The sequence below is a fragment of the Apis laboriosa genome, unplaced genomic scaffold, assembly GCF_014066325.1.
Source record: "Apis laboriosa isolate Shangri-la unplaced genomic scaffold, ASM1406632v1 scaffold11_cov152, whole genome shotgun sequence".
NCBI lineage: Eukaryota > Metazoa > Arthropoda > Insecta > Hymenoptera > Apidae > Apis > Apis laboriosa.
Genome location: NW_025221020.1, coordinates 1540488 through 1558032, shown reverse-complemented (window position 1 = coordinate 1558032; position 17545 = coordinate 1540488). Strand labels below are relative to the sequence as shown.

Sequence of the window (17545 nt, the reverse complement as noted above, 5' to 3'; positions counted from 1 at the left end):
CTCTCAATAGCCTCGCTTTTGTGCGCCTGTCTCTGGCAAAATCTATTACGTGCTACGTACGTATCTTTGTATGTGTCTGTAACGAATACGCAACCACCTTCTCTCTCCTGCACTCCTAATCGTTCGCTTAAAATTCCTCGAAACCCTCGAAGAGAAGAAGGGAATACGCGAACGGATCGCGAGTAACGTATAAAATAACCCTATTCGAATAGCGGCGAATATCGGTATATATATCGGTATAAATATCGGGTGAACACCGTTGGTCGATTTCTTCTTATAGGATTTCTAGGATAGGATACTCGCTTTCGTGGTCGAAAGTCGCGTTAAAGGCGGCAGAGAGCCTCGGCCAGGCTGGAATTTGCATCGCGGTCGCCGTATAAATTGCAATTAATTTATTCGTCTGTCTCGTCCGTGCGCGCGCCACGCGCTCGAGAAACGCGATGCGACGTTCGAATTCTTCCCGCAACGGAACACTGTTGTCAGCGGGCCGAATTTCGCCGAAACGAGGCGAACGTCGACGAAGGCGGCCGACCGTCGCCGAGCCGCCTTCGAGTCGGCCACGACTTTGCACGATTTCAGTGGTTCTCACGTGGCTCGCGACGCGCCATTCCGCGCTACGGTGCCGCCATCGGCGCGGCATGGAAGTTCATTGAACGAGCGTGGACGCGGAATGGCGCGTTCACGGTCCGCGCGGATCCTCGAATCGACCAACGAACGCACCCGGGATATCGTGTATCGCCTACGAGCCGTCTGGAAATTTCGAAACGAAACGTCGCGACCGCGGCTTTCTTCCAACAATATCGAAAATTACTCGACCTCGTTACGCTTTTTTCCCTCCCCCTCCCCCTCCCGCAAGGACATGCCGTCGTAGTAGGTATCGATCCTTCGACCGGGCTAGCCACATTCGAAGGATTTCTTCTTTCGTTTTACCTCGTGGATCGTTGATCTTATCAACGAGCCCTTGTATCACGACCTTAATTTCCCACGATTTTCAACTCGAGCGATATTTCTCTCGAGGCAAAAGGGCAAAGGAGACGTCGCGGGATCCGCAACCGTATCTGATCTTTTATCTAGGATTCTTGAAAAAAAAAAAAAAAAAAAATTGCTTTATGAAACAACTTATATACGCTGTATAAATGTAAAAAAGGGGGAAAGGTAAAGATTGAGCGTAGATTTTTCAGTCGTGGTACATTGTTGATGCGGGCTCGCTTTGAAGGGAATTGGATAGGAGATTGGACGAGATAATGGAAGCTGGGCGGGCGAGGAATTCGTCGAAGGGAGCCGTTCGACGCGTGCATTCCTCTTCGCACGCGCACCTTCGCAGAGCGCGTAATTTTATTTGCACAATGATAGAGGTACCGGTTGTGTTTGTCGCCACTCGAGGCTAGCATTATATCTCATTACGCTCGCCTTTATCGCCCGTGGCTCTCTAGCTTTCAAAACAACCGCCACTATAACCGACTCGTAATAAAAGTAGTATCTTTGCCGCGTAAGTTTCGAGAGAAGAAAAAGCGTCGTTGTCCGGTCGCGTAACCATTCCTCTCCCCTCCCTCCTCCTCCTCCTCCTCCTCCTCTCGCCCGCCCGGAAAACAACGATAACGACCACGAACACGGTTCAAACGAATTGGACAAGGTCCTTGCTTTCCCTCGAGTTCGTTAAATGTACTTTGTAGTCTGACCTACAAAGTAAATGAAAAAAATTCGCTTTGTACGACGCACACCACGAGCGTAAAGCACACACGCGGCCTATTTTCTCTATGTAAATTTATTCAAGCGAGATAAAAAAGAAATCGGAAAACGGGCAAGGCTCTCGACGTTTCAGAAACTTTTCGATCGCGTTTCGCCCTCATTTTTGATACGCGCTACCTACTGAACCGTATCTACGTTTTTCCTCGCAAAAAAAAGAAAAAAAAAAAAAAAAGGAAGAAAAAAAGAAAAATATACGCCAGGAAGGGAGAAAACGAGGATCGGAAAGATCGGCAGGAACGAAACAAATAGACAACGAGGAACATGATCCGAGCACGGCGGCTGCGTTCCAAGATAGAAGCGAGTGGCGTGCACGAACATCGAGTGTCTACAAGGAAAGCGGAACCAGACGAAACGAGACAAGTCTCGAAAAAAGGCATAGGCTATCGACACGCGACCAGAACGTGCCATTATGAATCAAGGAACGACGGCGTGATCGTCTTTGTCGTGGCAATATAGTGTGTAACTTCTCGAAAGTGCATTTACTACGACTGTCGTTCGCGACTGTCGTCCTCACCGGCGATTGGTCAAAGATTCGACTCGTTAAATCGAGGAAGGGGGCTGTGCGAGTCGATACACGAAAGAAGAATTTCGTGGAATGGAAGGAAGGATCGAGGAAGAGAGTTGAACAGAGTTGAACGTCATCCGGGACGAAGAAAGAGTATCGACCATCTTTCCTCTCTCATTCAGTTGGTCCGTGACGTGATCGCCGTGCGCGAATAGCCAGCAAGCCAACCACGCATCGAGCGTTCGAAAAAGACGCCATAGGAGCCGATACGACGCAGTAGCGCTCGAAAGAAAGAGCCACTGTGGCCCGAGACTAATTCCATGGTGACCCTTTCCTTCTCTTCTACGCATCATTCTTCCTCCTCTTTCTCTTTCTCTTTCTTCTTCTTCTCCTTCTCCTTCTCCTTCTCCTCCTCCTCTCCCTTCCTTTCGTTTCCTTTTGCGTCTACGATTCGGTACGAGCCATCGTGTTTTCGGTACGTTGAACCGATACCCTAGGTGACTTCTATTTTTACGAAATACCGACCGTTGAAGTTTACGACTTTAAATTCACGCGATGCAGTGGCGCGCAAATTACATTCTAAACCTGGTATAAATTTTAACTTTCCGACGAGTTCTAAATTTCGAAACGTAATACAAAGGGAAAAACAGGTCTGAAAATTCGCAAGTGAACCTGATCTTTCGTGGCAGCATAGGCGCAAGCCTGGTCTTTCGTTTGCGAAGCGGCTGACAGGTGATATGCGCGAAAGCGAGTGACAAAGCGAGAGAGAGCTAGGGTGAACGGCGGGTGCAAGAGAGGGAGCGATAAACGGGAGGTCGGACGGTCGGTCGGTGTCGACGGACCGGCAAACGCGAACACAAACACTTCATAGTAGAACGTAGCCGCGTAGTGAATGAAGCCTGCGGCCTACTGCCTCCCCCTTTCAGTTCGTGCATCCCTCGTGCCCTCGCCTCGACCCTCTTCCCTCTCCCTTCTCCCACCACTCCATTCCCCGCCGTTTCGTCGCTCAGTCGATCGCCTTCCCTTTCCCCTTTAGCCACGCTTTCCCCCACCACTCCACTCGGCGTCTACTTGATGTGTGCGTGTGTGTATATGCGCGCTCTTCCCCCCATCCCAGTGCATCGCCGCGGCCAACAATGTAGCAATGTACGTGTATCCATCTTCCTTCGTTTCACTAGATGTACACGCGGCGCGCAGCCACCGGTATATATACCGGTATTATACGCGAGACAGCTGCTACGTCGCGACACACGGATCGGCCGGACGACGAATCAAAAGCGCGGCAGATCGTCCGTTTCCGGCACGGCTAATCCGATCGAAACGGTTTTCCAACCGACGACGAATATGTAATCGTTACCCAAGGGTGGTCCGTTCCAAATTCGGACAGCGACGAATATATATATATTTATATTTTTTTTTCCTCTTTCTCTCCTTTCCTTCGATAATTTTCTCCAAGATATTCTCGGAACAATTGTTGCTTTCGTGGCGCTCGAGTTTGATCATTTCTGCGGCTCGAATTTCGAAACCGTTTCACCGTTCGCGATCAAATATATTACTCCGATTAACGCGATACGGATTGGCGGCTGTGGACAAATAGCGGTAGGCGGACGCGTCGAAGCGACGGATCGACGCGTATGACGGATGACGTCAACTGTTGTATTTCTCTTCTATTTGCATCTCGTGCGAATATTTCAACTTCTGTCGCGTTCTATCCCCTCTCCCCCTGTCAACGGAAAATGCAATTGCGAGCAACCGGTTTCGAAATTTTGAATTTCAATTGTGCACATAGTAGCACATTCTACCTCTTTTTTTCGTACCTCTTTTTCCCGAGGGGTGAAACCGCTATCGTCTTAGGCTAATCCGGTGGGATTATATAGGCCGTGACGGGTTTCGTAATTATGCGTACACCTTGCGATCACCGACCCCTTTCGCAGCCCATAGAGACACGAGTTTGCTCGAGTTGAGTCGCTCGTTTCCCAAAAGACTCAACCCTCTACATTTTCCCACGCGGTCGGATGTCGTAGAACGATCGATAATAGTGAACAAGGTAGAAACGCGTTTCAAAACACAATCGAGTTGTTTTCTAGGTCTTTGCGCTTCGGGTCGAAGCACCCGTAGAACTTTCTTTTCTTTTTTTTTCTCTCTCTCTCTCTCTTCTTTTTCTTCTACCTTGCGCCTCGACTCGCAAACTCGTCCAAGTATCTGAAAGACTCTTTGTCAAACCCTCGTTCTCTCAATGTCCCTTTATTACGTATTCTTGCCGAAGAATCGGCCATTTTTTTCGCCAATTTCGAGTTTTACACAAATATGTTCGCAAATTCGCCTCGAGGACGATCCAGTTCCCTCGACTTTTTTAACACCTCGCTGGTTCGCTCGTTCGGTGTTTTACGTAAACGGGGTTGCTCGAACGGATTCGTCGGGCGTTTTAAACGCCAATCGGGTTTTCAACTCGGTCATAGCTCGTGACTAATTGCCAACTTCTCCGCCCGATGCGGCTTTCTCAGGAGCCATCATCGATGCCCGCATTATCCCGTCCTTCCCTCCCTCCCTCCCTTTCGCGTTTCGCGAATCGAGACGACCTTTCGAAATAAACGATCCTTCCCATTGGATAGCGATGGTCGCCTGTGCGTTTTCAACGTTGTTGCGGTCACACTCTGTGTAATTTTGTTGCCGCGCGGAGAGAAATACGAATCTCGTAAAGATCCTGCAAAGACGGGAGACGACGACTGCTGGGATCGAAACGATCGGTATAAACTTGCGTCGAAATGCATTAACGTCCAGCCAGAAATGGGCTTTGGCGCGGCGTTGCTGGTGACCTTACGTTCTTGCCGAGCTTACGATTCCCTCGTAACCGCCGACTTGTCCACGTCTCGACGCCATCCTCGATCAACGGCCGAGGACGGAGGGGAGTCAATTTTCGAACGATAAGTACGATCGATCGATCTTGATCGTGGAGGGAAGGCGCGTTGGCGGAGAGAGAGGATTCAATCGAGAGGATTCAATCGAGCGGATCGCTCGGTACCAGGGCGCGTGCTACCGCGTATACGGCCCGGCTGACCCCTTCGTACACAATAAATCAATTATCGCTCGTTAGCAAGAAAAATGTACCTTCAATCGAATCACGTTACTTAACCCGAGTGTCATGGTAACCAGCACGGTGTTTTGCAACCACGCGCCCGTAACGCACAATCGTCTTGTTTTTCGATGCGTGTTTAACGCGTGAATTCTTTCCCCTATATCATTGGCGGGGATATCGGTTGGGCGGCGTGGACCCTGGTTGGCGAGAGAGAGAAAGAAAGATTCCATCCTACCAACAGCCTAAATTACTTGGAACGTGTATATATATATATATATATATATGATTCGGTTGCGAAAACGGAATTAACCACGTCTAATTTACGCGGATAGAGAAATATCGCTACCGTTCGTTGCGCGCGATCGGCCGTAAACGGGATTATCCGGGATCGTGAGAAGCATCGCGGTCGGTGAATGGACATTCCACCCGGATCAAGGTACGACGTGGAACGATATTAGAAAATGTTGCGGACGACGAGGATCGGTATGCGCGCGCATAAAATCGTCGTTCTCGACGAGCCATCGTTCGTATTCCTTTCGTTCGATCGGAGGGGGGGGGGGGGCGAACGGAAGGTGGACGAACCCCGCCGATTATTAATTTACCAAGCTCTTTGGAAGGAGAAAACCAGTCAAAGAGCGGACGATACGTCGCTTTGAAAACAGAGCGACGATTTCACGGTCCAATGGAATTAATATTAGATACTGTCTCGTCTAGTTATAAAGCGCGGAACGAACCAACTCGAGGGAGTTTGCGCCGCCCGTCCATGTAATCCGTATGCGAATAACGCTCCCCTCCCTTCGATTTAATACCGCGCGGAGATCGCGAAACGGCGAAATGCCGGCCGAGCGTAACAAAGGATCGCGGAAACGAGTTTTATCAAAACCCGATGGCCTGGATTCGTTCGTCCCGAATGAATGACGACGATGACGATGACGATGATGATGACGCGATTATCGAAGTATGCCCCTCTATTCTTAGAAACCGGGTACGTGGCTAGCACGCTAGCCAACTCGTTAAGTATTCCGCATCGAGCATGCGTGAGCCTCTCTCGTTTCTGTGCTAACGATGCCCGTTTCGAGCTGTCCGAGGTAATTGAATTTCAAAGCGGCGAGACCGAGTTGTTGTAAAAGTAAAAGTAAAGTAAAGTAAAGTTTTCCTCGGCCGAATCCACTTTATTTTACTCCCTCCCTCGACCGAGTAAGCAATTTTTTCCCCCGCGCGCGAGGAGGGGGGGAGGAAAGGTTCCGTGCGAAAGGGGATTAAAGGCGATGAGAAGCGCCGTTTGACCGCCTCGAAGCGGAATTTCGCAAACAAACGTATTCCTGGACGATGATTCCTCCCTCCCTCTCTTTCTCTCTCTCTCGTTCCCTCCTCCTCTCCTCGTGGCGAATATTACCGGCCACGACACGTCCATCCAACAGCGCGCTTTTCCAATTTTAACCGGATTTATAGCCCCCGGGATCCTTCAATCTCGACGCATCCTCGACGCGTTCTCCGTGACTCATCGTGGGGATAGGTTTACGACGAGAGAGAGATAGAGAGGAGAGAGTGGAGACTGTATAATCTTACTTTCCTCCCCTCTCTCTCCCCTCCCACTAAATTATTCCCAGACACCTCGACGTTGTTCAGCCCGGAACAATTTTCCACCGAGACTCGTTTCCGCGAAAACGAAAGCCAGCTAGCAACATAGAGCTTCAATCTTCCTTTTCCACCCGCGATCGAAGCTTACGTAGAGGAAACAGTTTAGTTTCGGAATTCCTCTCGACGAGATAACTCGCCAATATATATATATATATATATATATATTTGGAGAGAAGGAGACGATCGATGGCTCGAGGAATCGTGCGATCGGGGCGAATGGAAAGATTTAAGAAGAGGAGCGTGTTGTTACGCGCGTCGGTAACGCGGCGCAAAACGCGCGCGAAGAGCATGCGTTAACGAGGCCGATTAAATCGCGCGCAGTCTCCGGGTTAAATATTGACGCTGTTCCCCGTAAAATTCATGGGAACATTTATCTCCTCCTATTTACTTTGCGTGCCAAGTACACCAAGCACTTCGTCTCCAACGCTTGCTTAAACGGGATAAATTGAAAGCGATTCTCTGATTTCAGGATATTATTGTTCATCGATGGTGGGAGGAAGATCGAGGAGAAGGGGAAAGTGTTTTGGGACGCCTCGTGCGTAAGGACGAGCAACAAGGGGAGCAAGGTAGAATAAGAACGCGTTTGGGAGGGAGAGGATACGTGGGCAGGATAGCGAGGATTCACGGTTCGGCTGTCATCGAGTTCGACGCGATCGATGGCGGCACACAGCCACCGGTGTCATTTCTTCGCCAGGAGAGACTGATATTTGGCTCATTCTCGACACGGGATTGGGCTCGAGCAATAGTACAAGACCGCGAGAAGAGATGCCTCTTCCACCGACGTTCCAACGACGTTGCGCCTCCGACTGGTCCTGAGCCCAGCCGATCTTCCTCGAATCTTCGTCCACCGCCTCTTTCGAGTCTACCCCTTCTTCCTCTTCTTCCTCTTCTTCCATTCGAGGGGAGAGAGGGAAGGGAGGACGGTCGGGCAGGGTAACGAGGAACCGGAAGACTGGATCGAGGATTTGGAGGAAGATGCACGAGGAGACGACGACCACGGGAGACGTTCGGATGTGAGGAAGAGGGGAAAGGGAAATATCTGGATTATCGAGGCGGACAAAGGCGGAGAAATTGGCGGTGTATCACCGCCTGCGAGAAAGGCGGGCATGGAGTCGTCGACGTGGTGCACGCGCAGGCTCGGTGGTAGCGTAGCGACGTCCGCGGAGTCGACGATCGCCGTGGCGAAACTTCGCACGACGGCCTCCTCCCGTCTCTCGGGCGACGCTCGGCTCGCCAACGGTCGTCCTTCCACCGCTGCGGTCCCCCGAGTCGACCCCCAACCCTGCCCTTCCGCGCCTGCACCCGCGCAACACCACGACCACGGACCTTACCTGTCGCTCTGCGACCTCTGCGAGCGGCTCCGCGGCGGCCGGGTCGACGTCTCGGATCGGCGGCGCGGAAAGGAAACGGAGGGAGGCCGGGATCGGATGACGGGATGCGGGCAGCGGCCTCCATCCGCGAGGATATCCACGGATCCGAGCGAGCGACCACGGCCCAACCCCGACGACGACCCTTCCTCGAGCAGCTACGCGTCCAGCGTGGTGCGGTGGAACCCGACCAGGACGACGGGGAGGTCGCCCGCAACCGAGCAGCAGACGTTCACCTGGACCATTTTGTTCCTATTGGTACTCGTGTTCTCCGCTTCCGCGGACCTGCAGAAGGCTACGTCCAGAGAACGTTCCTCCAAAGAAGAGGGAGGTGAGTCGATCCGATTTGCTTTCGTTTCGATCGTTCGATCATCGACGCTTCGTACGCCCAAGTTTCTCTGAACGAATTATATATATATATATATATATATGAAAATATATACGTCGCGCGTTCGATAATCTACAAAACTTGCATGCTTCCTTACCTACTTAGCTCGACGAATCCGTCGAATTTCTTCATCGCTCGTAGAGCGCGCGAGTATATTCGACCACCGATTTCGAGAATACTCGCTTAGAGTAGAACGTAGAGTAGACTTTCTCTAAACATTTTTTCTTTTTTTTTTTTTTTTGGAACTCTTCTCCAGAGGAAAGCATTTGTAGCAAGGTCGTATGACGAGCGCATCGCTAGCACGACCGTGTTTGCCGTTTGTGGATGCGCTTGAAAATATTGACCGCATCTATCCGTTTCCACTCGACGGCCGCGCGAATGCAAATATTAATTAATTGCCGGCTAAATTGCAGCTCGGATATCGGATTCGTTGATTTTTCCCCGTCATCGATGGTACCCTCCATCCATCCATATCGAGTTATCGAAAGGCAATTTCGCATTTTTTGACTCCCGGGGCTCGATACACCTCTGAGCCCCTGTTGCTCGGTGAAAAATTATTCGTTCCATCTCTCTCTCTCCCTCCCCCTCCCTTCCATCCCTCTCTCGCGATCGTTACTACGAATCGAGCAAGCGGCTCGTCGAGTGGAAAGCGGAGGGGCGGGGAATGGCCATTAAACTCATTACTCACCGTAGTAGGTCCGTGTGTAGTGGACGAATCTTTGACTAACTTTTGTCGTCGTGGACGAAGAGGGAACTCGCGTAATGCGTAATCGAACGAATATTTCCGTTCGAGATATCCGGGGGAGGGAAAGGGGGAGGGAGAGGAGTTCATTTCATTTTTCCGTCCTTTTTTCGCCGAATTTCGCGAGTTTCCCTCTCTCTCCCTCGTACAATCACGCTTAAACCAGTGTAAATTACTTTTGCGCTTGGAAAGCGTAATACTCGTAAAGGGAGAATGATGCCCCTCGGTGGTTCGGTTCGAACAAAGGACTCGTCCTTTTAAAATAATACTATGGCTATTTCCCGGGAGTGTGTATCTCTTTAATACGTTTAATTTGTACGACAGCGTTATCGCGTTTATTACGGATGCGCCTCCCCCTACGTGACGTAGATTCGTATTTCTATTCTTTGAAAATTTGTCAAACACGCGTATGTGTATATATATAATTTTTAATATAGAATAATAAATAGAATAACACGCGTATAGGCGTATTCTATTTCCTCGTCGGTTGGAGGAGGACGGCCTCGATGTTTAAACGGGATAGTCAAGTTAGGGGAAAAGTTTGGAGAATCGGGGCAGCGGGCGAGTCACGCGCGACGTTGAGTGGCGGAGACAGAGGAGCGAATCGAGTGGAGGTAAATGGGCTGGAAATATTTAACCCGACGCCTCCACGCCTCTTTCCGTCTCGTTGAATTAGCGAATGAGGGAGAGGGAGCAGGTGAAAAGGAAGCTGCTGCTGCTGTTGCGGTTTTCGACCCCCAACGCGCAAAATTTTTCGTCCCCGTGTTTCGATCGAGGGAGAAACTTTTGATCGATTGTGAAGAAACGCGATTGCAAACTCTTCTCACAGAGATGTCCTCGAACGTCGGTTGGAGGCCGGGTTGCGGTTGACCTTCGACGCAAGCAAAACTTGAAACGCAACGATCGTAAAACTTTGTCTCCCTCTCCGTTCGCTCGATTCGGTCGAAACGACGACTCGACTCGACTCGACTCGACTCGACTCGATTCGATTCGCAGCTCGTTCGTCCACTCGTTTATAATCGCTACCCTCGTTTCGTTCGTTCGTTCGTTCGTTCCCTCTTGTTTCGCCCTCCCCGTTTTATCGAACAAGCAGTTGAACATCGAAGACGTCGAGCGAGGAAACTGTCGGTCGGTTAAACAGGATGTTATCTCTGCAAGTATCCGATCGAGATGCAAATTTGCATTTCGTCGATGCTACTCTCGACCCTGTATTATTATATATATATATACATCGATTTCATCGATTCGGAAGTCTCGTTTATCCACCTCGTCGATATCGATACAAGGAAAGGAAAACGGAAGCCGATTTGATCGATCGCTACTATTACTACTACTACTACTACTACTCACTCGAACGAACAATTAGCCGGTAAAAATGTTATCGATCCGGGAAGATCGTGTAACGGAAAGGCGATTTCGAAGCTGGTCATTTCTCTCGAAACATAATAAATGATCATTTATAAAATTTAAATTTATATATACTTATATTTATACTAATTTTATAAATTTTATAATTGATTAAATAAATAATAAACTACTATTGTAAATAAATTTATTAATTAAATTAAAAAAATTAAATTTAATAACTTAATTTAATTTACAAATTAAACAAAATAACCAAAAATCTATTAAAATTAAACTTAATACTTAATTTAACTACAAATTAAATATAATAACCAAAAAAACTAAAAAAATTAAATTTAATATAATTTAATTTACAAATTAAACAAAATAACCAAAAATCTATTAAAATTAAACTTAATACTTAATTTAACTACAAATTAAATATAATAATCAAAAAAACTAAAAAAATTAAACTTAATACAATTTAATTTACAAAAAAATCTATTAAAATTAAAATTAAAACTTAATTCAACTACAAATTAAATATATAATAACCAAAAAAACTAAAAAAAAAATTAAATTTAATATAATTTAATTTACAAATTAAAAATCTTTCCCCGCGAGATAAGATCACTTTCTAAGGCGAGTGAAATAGCGTTGAATTGGCAGGGAGCAGCCGCCCGTTCCGGGCGAAATTCTAGGCTCGCGGCGCGCGAAATTCGTCACGCGATAGTTGGGTAATAAAGGATAGAAAGGAGGAGGAGGGAGAAAACCGCGTCGAAAGTCGTAAACGCCGTGGCCCTCGTACGACGCCGGTAACCCGTATTTCACAGGGCCGGGGCCAACTTTGTTTCGAGCGGTGCTAAAAACGAAACGAACGATCGGCGGCCGTCTCTCATACGGCGGAATTATGCAAATAACGAGGCTCCACGTATCCACGATGCCATTCCGGGATCCCGAACGCCGCTACACACAGATAATATCGGACCATTCTTCGTATTTCTGATCCCGTCTCCCCCCCCTCCCCTCCTCTCGCCCTTCTCGTTCTCTATCCGTTAACGAGAAAGGATCGCGATAAAATTGCGTGCGGAGCAACTCGATCGTCGGTCGCGATAAAATTATCAATTTGATTTAACGCGAGAATAAAGTGAGAGAGGAAGAGAGAGAAAGAAAGAGGGGAGAGGAGGAAAATAATTAAGAGAAATATTATTTTAATTCGATTCTTATCCACTCGATGCGTGGTATTTCTTTTTTTAACCGCAGTACGCGTAGGGTAATAAAGCTCGACAACCGTGAAAAACGAATCTCTCTCTCTCTCTCTCTCTCTCTTCCCCTCTCGCCGAGGACCTCGATCGAAACTTCTTCTTCTTTTTCTTCTTCTTCTTCTTCTTCTTCTTCTTCTTTTTCGAGGAGAACAGGTGGCTGGCGATTCGACTCGCACGTTCCTCCCCCCCCTAATTTTTTACTCGCTCTCTCTGTCTCCGGACGAAGTGTAGCCTCCTCGTTCCTTCCCAGTGGATCGTTTAATCGGTCACAGGTCGGTAATCTGATCGCTTATTCGCGATCCCTTGTTTACCAGCGCGGGCAGGTATCGCGGCGCTGCGATCGCGCGTGCCCCCATTTTCATCGACAAGAAATATTATTCGGGGAAAGATTGCACGGAACGATTTTGCGACACCGAAAGAAAGGGCACACGCAGTGAGAGAGAGAGAGAGAGAGATTACTAATTGGCAACCGCACGCGCAGGAAGCACGCGGTACGCCCCGAGAAAATCAAATTAAAACGCGATTATACAAAACTCGGCACGCCGCGTTAATTCCCCCGACGCTTCCGCCGGAAATTGAGTATTCGAGCGCGGCGATACGGACACGGAACAGGATGCCATTTACAGCGAATTCATCGTCGCCTCGCCGAGCCGTACAACCCCTTCTCGCTACTTTACTACTCCGCGTCTTCCCTACCCTGCCATAACCATTCCCATCGATTCACCGCCTCCCCTTTATCGCTCCTTTTCTCCCTTCCAATCACTTAATCCGTTCGAATCTTATCTTCGCCTCCTCTCTCTCTCTCTCTCTCACGTACTACGTACTTTTTATACATACATATATATATATACGATACATACATATATATATACGAGATACGACGATCGATGGATCGGCCACCGTGTTCCGTTACTCTCGAGCAACCAACTCCCTCCCCATTAATTAATTACCCTCGATTAACGGTGTTCGATCAACCCCGCGATTCGAGGATTTTAATAAAAAAAAAAAAGTGAAATCTGGAAGGAGAGAGGCGAAGATAGATAGATCTCTCGCGATTGTTATTGAGCGTCGTTTCAAAGACGAGGGGAATAATATATAATCCCACGTAAAATACGTAAATCGCGTAAAAACGTAAACTCTTGGCGATTTAAGGTCCCATTGTTCTCCGTCAACCTTTCGTTGTAATACGTAATATGTATAATTTCCACCTGTCCCCGCCTCTAATTCCCCGACCTCTGTTAATCCCTCCGCGGACGTCGTGTCGCGAAGGGATGAAAATTAACGTTCTCCCGGCTCTCCTCGCGGGATACGTATTGTGTGTACAAAGGCGGGGCGACAGCGGCGATGAAATTGATGGAAAAAAGGGGGAGGGGGAGAGAGAGAAGGGGGAGGGAATGCGCAGAAATAGAGAAAAGGGGGAGGGATGGATTATCTGGACACACGTATGCGGAACGAACTGGACACGATGGACCGTATCCGTTTTATCGGGTGCACGCGAGCACGCGAGTGCAGCCGCGTGAAAACAGCTTTAAAAAGCGATAGGACAATCCGCGCCGTAACCGAGCTCTGATATCTCCTATCCCTCTCCCTCCTCCCTCTCGAAATCGAATTAAAAGCAAATTGTTCCGACCGTTGTTGAAACGAGTTATCCCTCCCCAATCGGATATCTGAAAAATCGAGCTGGCCGCGGATCAATTAGCCGATAGGAATATAAGGAGGAAGAAAGGAGGCAGAATTTTGTTCGTCTATTTGTTTTCTCCATTGGATTTCGTTTCGTTTCGTTTCGCGATCGACGGCTCGCGAAAGTTCGTTCACCTTTGGACGAAGTCTCCCTAAGGAAAGGGGGAGAGAAAAAAAGTTTGGTTGGGTGGTAAAAGTTGTAGCGTCACGATTGTTCGAACGGCCGATAATGCGCCGGCGAAAGGAATAAAGCGGAAGAAACAAAAGAGAAGAAGAAGAAGAAGGAGAAGAAGGGGCGAATCGCGCGTCATCGTTACGTTTTGGATTCCTCGGCGATGTTTCTCCGCGCCGTTGCCGAGGCCAACCGGGACACGAGGTTGAACCGGAGTCGGGCTCGCCAATTAACAGTATCGTGCCCGCTTCGAGACGAGTTTAATACGTCAATCGACCGCGAGGTCGTCGAGTCCGATTGATTAAAAGTCACGAAATTACCGCGGGAAATCGGCAGAGGGATCGGCAACGTCTGAGGGGCCTGTGATCGCGATCGAAAAACTTCGAAAAAGAACGCGTTGCTCTCCCCTTTTCTTCTTCTCTTCCCCTCTTTTCCTTTCTTTTTTTTTCCTTTGCGAGCGGAAGCTTAAAATAGGCAAGTTGAACGTGACGTAAGAATCGATTCGAATTCGAGACCAGATCGAGAGATTATATCGTCGTAAAATTTTCATCGCAAATTGTGAGCAACGTGCGTCGATTTATTCCCCCCTCCTTTCCTTAGTTTTTCTACGAGGATACATATTTATAGATACGTATTTCCCACGGAATCGGTTCGATCGAATTATCGGCATCGGATGAAAGGAAGGCGGATAAGGAGAGTCTAACGAACGCTAATCGCCACATATACGCGTTTCTCCTTATTTACGCGTTCTCTCTCTCTCTCTCACTTTTTACGTTCCACCGAAACGAGGCAAGAAATATCGAATTTTTTTCTCCCCGTGCACGAATCTCGTGAACGGGAATCTCCGTATCTCTCGCGTCGGATCTCTCGGATCAAACGGAGGAGGATTATTCCGAATCGCAATTTCTCGAGCGGCGCGCGTATCCATCGGCCGACGAGATAGCCCCGCGTTCTATTTCTCGCGGTACGCCGTCTCTAAATGGATGCACGCGCCCCGTCTCGGGTGAACGAATTTATGCCCCCGTTTACCGCGTTGCAGTTCACGAGACACGCCGTCGCCGAAGCCAAAATATTTTGGACGATGCGCGGCGACGGGGAGCCGGCGCGCACGAAGCCGACTAGCGGTGAAAGTTCGTCCGTTCCTTCCTTCGTTCGTACGGCGACGAGTTTGGTTTGGGGAATTTCATTGGAACGCGGGCGATTCGAAAACCGATTCGAATTGCGCGCCACGAATTGGGCAGAGAGAGAGAGAGAGAGAGAGGGAGGGAGAAGGGACGCTTGCCACGAGTAAAAGAAAAATCTCCGTCGGTCTCGTCGGTCCAAAGCGTGATCTAAAGCGTAAAGGAAACCGCGAGGTAACTACCATTTATCCGTGAAATAATCAAACGAGAATAACTCTCCATATTCATATATTTCCCCCGTTGACTTTTCGTCCCTCGTTAATTTTCGGCCGGGGACAGGACTCGGTCGGACTCGGTTAATTACGGATCTTCTACCTCTGTCTAGATCTCCTCTTCGTCTCTTTTCCTTTCGAGGGGGAGAAACGGGATTTCGAACGGGAAGAGGTTATCCTGGAAGAATTAAGCGCGACCGGGTCGCTCGATCGATAAAGACTCCTCCGTCGGAGGGTTCGTCGCAGAATCGAGTCGGCGAGCGTCGTGACCGAATTTCGTCGCGGTCACCGTTTAACCCGGTTAACGCGGACCGTGGAAACCGTGCGATCGAGACGCGAATTTAAAAAAAGAAGGAAAGAAAGAAAGAAAGAAAGAAAGAAAGAAGAAAGGTGAGGTCTTTTGAAGAAGATATCGACGTTTTTTTCGCGATGTACGTTCATTAACGTCCCGTTATTACTCTCGACGCGTGGAACGGCAAGAGAAAAGATCCAAATTTGCGGGACAATTTAAATCATCTTCGTCGACGAACAAAAGAATCGTCGAGATTAATCGTAGCCGACGCGTACAGAGGGCATACGTTGTTACACATTGTCGTAACACAACGGCGCGGTAAATTCGGCCTTTTTCCCGCATTGTTTCCCGCCGTGCGTTCATTATTAACGAAATGCGATTAGGCGGCGGAAGCCCGTGCAGATTTTTAATATCGTTTCTCATTCCCGTAGATGCACGTAATTAACGAACGTTGACAACCCTGTTTTTCGACGATGAGGATTTACGGTACGCGCGGTAAATTTAGGTTCTTTTCTACATTGTTGCCACGCCTCGTTATTTACGATGACGCAACGACATATATATATATATATATATACGTCGTTGTTATAATTATAATATAATCGTTGCGTCGTTAATATCGTTTCGGGCGCGATTAATATTCACGATCGTAAATCCATTTAAATCTCGTACTGGCAAATTTGGATCTTTCTCGCGGTGTTCCGCGTCGTTAAAGAAGTAAATCGTATTAAACCGTTCGTTGGCGGCGCGCGGCCACGCGTGTGGAAACGTATGGAAACACGAATGAAACGATAGAGGCCGCTCGTCGCGTAACCGCGGTCTCGTGAATAACGCACGGAACAATGTAGAGCTAAATTCGAAGTTGAATCGCGATTGTAAGAGGGGAAGGCCGTTAATCGTATACGACGACGCTTAAGAACGAGGTCCACGGAACGAGGATTGTTTCGAGGATCGTTTCTCAGCACCTCGAGCGGCAATGGGCATGACTAATTATTCGGTCGTTCGCGCGTGCAACTTTCGCCTGTCTCGAGTACGAGAAACTCGAAATGCGCGACGACTCGTTTCAACCGGGACAGTTAACCGGGCGATACACCAATTAGTCTAGTTTACGACGTTGTGTACAAACCTTAGCAAGGATCGTTTCCGTTCCGAAACGCATTTTGCTACTCGTGACACGCCCCCCTCTCCCCTTCCCCTTCCCTGCCTCCCTCCCTCCCTCTCTCCGCGTCATCGTCGTAAATTTATAGCCCGGTTCTACCAATGTTCCACATTTATTTACGATCGAGCGCGAGCTCGAATTTGTAAACAATGTTACGACCTTACCGAGTAGAAGGTAAGAACACGTAGCTTTTCCATCTTATTCCTTCTTTCCCTCGAGATCGTTATCGTATCTTGGTTCCCCCTTTATTACCGACCGGGATTGTCAATTATCGGGAAGCGTCCCGATTCGAGAGATCGCCCGCCTAATTATTATTCGAACAATTAAAATTGAAGAGATCCTACGATCGATACGAAAAATTAAACTTTCTTCGCGAAAAAGAAAAGAGAGAGAGTGTGAAAAAAGAAACCTCGTCTCGATATCGCGATATCGCGAATCGACACGCGATTACCCATCCGCGAATCGAGAGATGTGGTAAGGTTAGATGGAAAGTTCGACTCGTTGGGGAAGGCGGAACGCGTGGGTGTAGTGGCGAGCGAGAGAGGCAGGGAGAGCGATGTAATTAAGGCGTGTCGGCTGCATATTAAGCGGCGTGGCCGTTTACGGTAAGTGGCAACGGAAGTCGTTCGGTGACATTATTTAATGATTTCCGCTCGAATGAAGAGACGCGGGGAAAAGGATGGCCGAGGAGCGAAATCCGCGACTCCACTATATGTATATGTATATATATATATATATATATATATATATATATATATATATATATATATAT

At 48.3% G+C, this 17545-nt stretch overlaps 1 protein-coding gene across 2 annotated transcripts in view; it reads left to right on the top strand.

The window, feature by feature from the left end:
• The window catches only part of LOC122717260 (insulin-like peptide receptor), a 55527-nt gene that overhangs the window by 14825 nt on the left and 23157 nt on the right, over positions 1-17545 (top strand). For both annotated transcript variants that reach the window (XM_043941153.1, XM_043941160.1), the window contains exon 2: positions 7441-8669. In XM_043941153.1, the coding sequence (XP_043797088.1) occupies positions 8078-8669 (592 nt within the window). In that variant the 5' untranslated portion in view covers positions 7441-8077. The remainder of the gene's footprint in view (positions 1-7440; positions 8670-17545) is intronic.